Source organism: Malania oleifera, chromosome 4 (genome assembly GCF_029873635.1).
Source record: "Malania oleifera isolate guangnan ecotype guangnan chromosome 4, ASM2987363v1, whole genome shotgun sequence".
Lineage (NCBI taxonomy): Eukaryota > Viridiplantae > Streptophyta > Magnoliopsida > Santalales > Ximeniaceae > Malania > Malania oleifera.
This window is the reverse complement of record NC_080420.1, coordinates 38,310,528-38,318,367: the sequence shown is the minus strand read 5'-3', so window position 1 is coordinate 38,318,367 and position 7,840 is coordinate 38,310,528. Positions and strand designations below refer to the sequence as shown.

The 7,840-nt window shown below is 36.7% G+C and overlaps 1 protein-coding gene across 1 annotated transcript; it reads left to right on the top strand.

The window, feature by feature from the left end:
* The first annotated feature begins 2,739 nt into the window (after positions 1-2,739).
* LOC131153493 (cytochrome P450 78A5-like) lies at positions 2,740-4,849 on the top strand. Its single transcript, XM_058105836.1, has 2 exons — positions 2,740-3,707; positions 4,147-4,849. The coding sequence occupies exons 1-2, from the start codon at positions 2,763-2,765 to the stop codon at positions 4,753-4,755; spliced, it is 1,554 nt and encodes a 517-aa protein (XP_057961819.1). The 5' UTR covers positions 2,740-2,762; the 3' UTR covers positions 4,756-4,849.
* Positions 4,850-7,840: the final 2,991 nt, after the last annotated feature.

The following is a 7,840-nucleotide window of genomic DNA, read 5'->3' as shown; positions in this document are numbered from 1 at the left end:
CATTTCTTAAACTGTCACTAATATTCTTTACCAAATTTTTTTTATATATTTTCTTTAAATCAAGACATTATTAGTCACGAAAATCCAAAACAGTCACTAATAGTATTGAATAAATTTTTTTCATATTTTTCAAATAAAAAACTATTACTGACAACTCCTTAAACAGTCATTAATAACCGACTAATAGTGACGAATATTCAAAACTGTCACTAATAGTGTCATATAAATTATTTTCATATTTTTTATATGAAGAAACTATTAGTGACGGTCTAACAACCGTCACTAATAACCAAATAATAGTGAGAAATTTTCAAAACCATTACTAATAGTGTCAAATAAATTATCTTTATATTTTTTAAATAGAAAATATTAGTGACGGTTTAAAAAACTGTCACTACTAAAAGACAATTAGTGAGAAATTTTTTAAACTGTCGCTAATAGTATTAAATAAATTATTTTTATTTATTATTACAATAATAGTTGTGATGGTTACTTAATCGTCACTAATAAGTGACTTTTAGTGATGGATTTAGATCGTCACTAATACCCAAAGAATCGTCGCTAATAGTTCTCAGGATAATTTCTATGCGAAAATAGTTTCCCACAATAGTTTGAGTGAGAAAACTAGTTTTTTAGTGACAAAATTATTAGTGACGGTTGCTAAACCGTCACTAATACTTACATTATTAGTGATGAAATTGAATCTGTCACTAATAATTTCGTCACTAAAAGTTATTTTTTTGTAGTGAAATAATCATCTATGTGATTATATCCAATTGTATTTTAGTGACAATTCATTGTAGAACATGTTTACATAAACTCTTCATTTGGGAGCATAGAATTTTAGGTATTAATGGATTTGCATTTGTGTAATTTTTTTTTATAAAAAAAAATTTAATATAAAATTATATTATATTTCTTTCAAATCCATACAAATCTAAATTCAAGCTTGAAATTCATGCTCTGTCTCAGAGAGACAATGATTTTGCATACACTATGGGCCCCTTCAATTATAAAAATATTGGCCAATTTTTTTTCACAGCATTTCAAATGAAATAAATGAACAATGATAAAGAGGTTTAGTACTATTTCCTCACGGAAATATTTTTTTTTTCATTTTAATTTTTAATAATTATAAAAATTTCACTTTATTTTTTAAATTCTAAATTTTTATAAAAAAAAAATTAGAAAATATTAATTTTATATATATATATATATATATATATAAAATTTGATAGACTTATGGCTCTTACTTTGCATATGCTAGCATATGATTCAAATATTGCACTTTGATTTATATGGATTATATAGTTAAAATCTTCCAATCCCACTCAAACCAAAATTCAAACCCGAATGCCCATTATACTAGAGGTGAGCAAATGGTCGGTTCGATTAAATTCGGGTAATTAACCGAATTAACCAAAAAATTCGGTTAAATAATACCATTTACCGAACCGACCGAATTGACGAAGGACACCAAACTGACCCCAACCGAATTGCCCATTCGGGTAATTCGGTTAACCGATTTTAACCGAAATGATTTAAAATTAATTGCTAGAAATAGAATACAATTATAAATTTTTTTTAAAACCAAATCCAGCTTAATTAAATACCTTATTTATTAATTTTATTAATGAAAATAATATTTTACCATAGAACAAAGAATCTAAAACAAGAAAAACAACGACAAAAAATAATAATAATAATAATAATAATGCCGAGTATAAGCAAGCTTAATTAAACACCTTAATGCACTTGCATAAGCAAAATTGATACTCATAAATTATATTTAAAATCTAATTAATTAGTAATTCGGTTTTCACCAAATTATGCTCACCCCTACATTATACCCAATAGGAAAATTTTTTTGAAATTAAAAATTTGAATTTTTTTTCTTATTATTTTGAACTATTGATTTAAAAATGAAAAAAAAAATATTTTGAGAATTTAAAAAATCTCTTTTTTTGCCTTCTCTTTTATGAATCTTTAAAAACTAAAAAATAACTTTCAATTTTTTTTTGAAAAATAAAAGGATAAAAAATAGAAAATATTTTCTACTATTAAATGGGTCCTATAATAATATTTGGGGACATAAACTTCAAATACTAAATTTATGTAAAATATATATATAAATATAAATTTAATATTAAAAATTCATACTTCCAAACCAAGGTTAAGTATTTTATTTTTCATTTTTTAACCCAAAAAAAGGGGAAAAAAAATTGAAGGACTCATATAGTTATGAACCTCGTGAACCAAACTTGGTAGCCTATTTTTTCTTGCCAGTCTACCTCTTATGGAATCCAAATATTGCCCCATCACTTCTCAAAGGTGATTTGGACACCACAGCCCCACTACCCCTTCCACCCATGTGACCCCACTGTATCATTCTCCTTTGCATACATGCCACATGTCCTCCCCAATCTCCCCTGTCCTAAACTTTTGAGCCCGTATAGCCTAAAGTGGGCCCGCATCGTAATCTCATGGAAAGGACGGCTATGATTCGCCATCTCTTGATAGTTGATTCCCTCTTCACTAGACGCCATTCGGTGATCCATTCTCACCCACGCCCCCAGATTTTCCACATTTTACCCCAACCCCCGGTTAAATTAGCCCCATTTATTTTACCATGGTCAATAAATTTTACTGTCCACCCCCGCCCCACCACCCTCCCCGGCGGGGTCTATTTAACCCCCACCCTAGTCTCTCTCCCTCTGCACCTTTCAAAGAGTCTCTCTCTCTCTCTCTCTCTCTCTCTCTCAATGGCAACGGAATATGATCTTCTATTTCTTCCCAAAATGGTTCAGTCATCTGTTATGAGCCTCGAAACGACGCTTTGTGTAGTGCTTTTTACTGCCGTTTTGGCACTCTGGCTTGTCCCGGGTGGACTCGCATGGGTTCTCGCCAGGCCCGGGGCAACGAATCCGATACCGGGCCCATCCGGCTTCCCGCTAGTCGGGCTGGCCCACGTTTTGGCCGGCTCTACCCCCCACCGCGCCCTGGCCGACCTCGCCCGGAGCTTCGGCTTTCCCAAACTGATGGCTTACTCCGTCGGTTTGACCCGTTTCGTCATTTCGACCCACCCGGAAACGGCGAAGGAAATACTGGGCAGTCCGGCCTTTGCGGACCGGCCCGTGAAGGAATCAGCCTACGAGCTGCTCTTCCACCGGGCAATTGGGTTCGCTCCCTACGGGAAGTACTGGCGGAAGTTGAGGAGAATCTCTGGGACCCATTTGTTCAGCACGAAGAGGGTATCCGGGTTGGGGGATATCAGAAACGGGATCGGGTCGGGCATGGTTGAGGAGATAAGGGCTTTGATGGGGGTGAAGGGAGAGGTGGAGGTTAAGAAGGTTTTACATTATGGGTCTCTGAGGAGTATGATGTTGAGTGTGTTTGGGAAGAGTCATGGCGGCGGTGAGCTTGAGGAGATGGTGGGGGAAGGGTACGAGCTGCTTGGGATGTTCAATTGGAGTGATCATTTTCCGGTGGTGGGGTGGCTGGATTTGCAGGGAGTGAAGAAGAGATGCAGAGGGTTGGTGGCGAGGGTAAACGTGTTTGTGGGGAAGATCATTGATGAGCATAGGGTTAAGAGGGGTGGTCGCGGTGGTGGCGGGGAAGAAGAGCAGTTTAGAGATTTTGTTGATGTGTTGCTTGATTTAGAGGAAGAGGATAACCTTAGTGACTCTGATATGATCGCTGTTCTCTGGGTATATAATATTTCATCCTCTAATTTCCATTACCTGCTTAATTAACGAATACTACAATTGAATATTATTAGTTGATGGAAAATTATTAAGTTCAGTTGTCTGAAAAAGGTCATGTTTTAGATAATTAAATAAAATTTTAAACTTTATTAATTTGAAAAAAATTTAAGTTAAATACATAATCATCAATTAAAATTTTTAAAAAAAATGAAATTTTTATTAACTACTTATTAGTTGAAGAAAAATTTTGTTGTTGTTGTTATTATTATTATTATTATTATTTGCATGAAAGTGCATGCAAGTGGAAGCCTTGAGACAAAATATCAATACAATAAAATGCGGTCGGCGCGTCACAAAAATCTCGCGTAGTACTGTATTTTTTTATTTTTTTTTTTTTCAGCTTTAAACTTTGATGATATATATCTGTTAACTTTTCTTTCAGGAAATGATTTTCCGCGGAACAGATACGGTCGCAATCCTGCTAGAATGGATTCTCGCGAGAATGGTCCTGCACCCGGAAATCCAATCCAAAGCCCAATCCGAAATTGATGCTGTCGTCGGAAACTATAGACCCGTTTCCGACTCCGACATCCCAAGCCTCCCTTACCTCCAAAACATCGTGAAAGAAACCCTGAGGTTACACCCGCCGGGGCCTCTTCTATCATGGGCCCGCCTCGCCGCCGCCGACGTTCACGTCGGAGATAGCTTCATTCCGGCTGGAACCACGGCCTTGGTGAATATGTGGGCCATCTCTCGCGACGAGAACGTGTGGCCAGAGTCAGAGAAGTTCATGCCGGAGCGGTTTGCCGACGAGGACGTGAGCGTCATGGGGGCTGACCTGAGGCTAGCTCCGTTTGGCGCCGGTAGGAGGGTTTGTCCCGGAAAAGCCATGGGACTGGCCGCCGTTCATCTCTGGCTGGCTCAGCTGCTTCAGAGCTTCAAATGGGTTCCTTCCGATTGTGGGGTGGACTTGTCTGAGCGTCTGAAACTGTCCCTTGAGATGAAGAACTCACTGGTTTGTAAGGCACTCCCTAGGGTTAGGGTTGCTTAAATTTGAAACCCATGTGGTCGTGATTAAGGGTACGTACGTGCATGCATGCATGGTTAGTTGATCTGCTTAATTAGTACTTTGGCAGTACTGTTCTTAGCTGGGTTTAAGTTTGTTTGTAATATTGTAATAGATTTGGACTGGAGGGTTACGTCTATGGCGCTAATTGATGAAGATTGTACGTACTGGAAGAATTGATGCAGATCCTAAATCACCTCTTTTATGATGTGTGTAATGGTTTGGGTCTAGGGCTTGGAGATGCATATTTAATTTCAAGCATGGAGGTCTCATGCACTGTTCTGCAGATCCAAATCACCTCTTTTGTGATATATAATGATTTGGGTCTAGAGTTTGAAGATGCATATTTAATTTCATGCATGGAGGTCTCATGCACTGTTCAACTTTGGATGTTAATAATATATAAATTAATATCTAGTAATATGTGGTTTGTGCACATGCTTGAACGTACTGTCTATCTTGCATTCTCATGATGAAGTTCATTTTCTCATCCACGTGCTTGCATGCATGGCGGAGTTTAAGGAGAATTACGTTGTTGAAGTTCAGTTTTCTCATCCCATTTTCTATTTTTGGGAATCGCAATGAGTTTATTTAGGATTAGAATACTATGCACGGAATATTTACCCAAAAAAAAACCTGAATATATATTCTGCTCAACATGTGGAATTTTTGTTTTTTAGGCATGATGGCTATATATATATATTCTGCTCAACATGTGGAATTTTTGTTTTTTGGGCATGATGGCATCTTAAACTCTTTGTACACTCCATCAAAATAATGAGCCTACATCTATACCCATCTTTTTTTTGCTCAAATGGTCTCAGCCCTCTACAAATTGACAGGAAAAAATAATATTAAAAAAAAAGCCTAAAACGAAATTCCTAGCTAATGCCCCACCAATTGGATTATACAAGGGAAGGGATCTAGCGATTGATGTTTTATTATTCATGCAGGCTTGCTTTTAGTTAGATGTAAAACAAGTGACAAAAGTGTCCTACTCTTCACCATTCCAAATAACTACACGTAAAAGATGAGCACATGGGCATACAGAGGGATAGATCTCCAATACAATTTCTCAATTAATGAGAAATTTTAATATCATTTTGTCATACATAGAGAAATTAGTTAATTTAGTTAAAATACATATACATGGTAGAATCTTATTATATCCGGTGTATACATATGATGTATCTGATGGGTGTAAGGGACACTCAGTCGCTAGTTGTGACTGAAACTCAGTGAGAATCAATTGCACAATAAATACTTTCAATTTATTTCAAACTGAATTACAGAGGAGAATTAAAATCACTCTCACTCACTGGTTATTCACCCTCTCTACAGCATACTTCATTACACACACACATACATCTATTTATAGCAAATTCTAAATCAGAATAATCAACGATGGTGGGCTGGTTGGTGAAGTTGGTGGCTGCCGATCTCCAATGTCAACAGAAGTGGGCTGCCGGTTGATAAAGCTGCCGCCGTCAAATTTTGCTGCCACCGTCCCACTATTCAAGTTTACTCTTCAACATCCCTCCTTAAACTTGACTCTCCTAACTTTGTCATTCTGAGCATTGTATTTAGTCTTGCAAAAATATCATGTTTGAGTGGATTCGTGAAAATGTTAGCAATCTGATCATACGTTTTGCAAGATATCAACTCCACTTCTTTCTTCTTGACATGCTCCCTGATAAAATGATATCGAGTATCAATATGTTTACTTCTTTCATGATAAACTTGATTTTTCGCAAGTGCAATCGCTGATCAGTTGTCGATATAGACTTCTGTGGGGTTATCTTCAAGAAATCCCAGATACTTTAGCATATTCCTAATTTATATACCATGACAAATAGCTGAGCTAACAGCAACATACTCAACTTCACATGATGACAACGTTACGATGGGTTTCTTGTTTGATGACAATGTAAACGATGTATCTCTCATGAAGAATGTGAATCCAGTTGTACTTTTTCTTTTATCAAGATCTCTTCCCCTATCACTATCTGAATAGCTGATAAGTTTGCAATTACCTCTTGATGAATAAAACATACCATCAGTGATGGTACCCTTGACATAGCAGAGTATCCTCTTCGCTGCATTCAAGTGAGACTAGTCAGGAGTTTCCATGTACCTACTAACAAGTCTAACTCCATAAAGTATGTCTGGTCTAGTGCATGTCAAATACCTCAAACTTCCAACCAAACTCTTGAAGTATGTGGGGTCAACATCTCCTTACTCATTCTTTCTCAACTCCAATCCCGTTTCAACCGAAGTTGTCACCGGGTTACATTTGTCCATCCCAAATTTCTTCTATACTTCTTTTGCATAGTGGCTCTAGGAGATGAAGATTCCCTTCTTGCTTTGTAAGACTTCTATGCCAAGGAAATGCGTCATCCGGCCAATATCCGTCATTTCAAATTCTTTGACTATGCTCCTTTTGAAAGTGGCAAACATCTCTGGATTGTTATCAGTGAAGATCAGATCATCAACATACAGGCAAGCTATCAACATGTTTCCGTCTGTCTCCATCTTCATGTATAGCGCATGCTCGTAGGGACACTTCTGAAATTCATTCTTCTAGAAATAGTCATCAATCCTCATGTTCCACACATGAGGTGTCTACTTCAAGACATAGAGTGTTTTGTTCAGTTTGTTCACTTTATCTTCTTTTTCCTTCTTCACATATCCACGTGGTTGATCGATATAGATCTCTTCTTTTAGAAAGCCATTCAGAAATGCTGATTTTACATCTAAATGGTAAATTTTTCATCCATTTTGTGCTGATAGTGAGATTAGTAATCTAATGGTTTCAAGCCTGGCAATTGGGGTAAAGATTTCTCCATAATCAATCATTTCTTTTTGCTTATTGCCTTTGGCAACAAATCTTATTTTGTATCTCTGAACATCTCCTTGAGCGTTCTTCTGATCTTGTAGACCCATTTTATACCAATAGTTTTGCGGCCTTTTGAGAGATTTGTTAACTCCCAAGTTTTTTTCTTCTCGATGGATTGAATCTCATCATTCATCGCTTTTCTCCATTTGTCTTCTTCGTTAGTTTCCTCAAAAC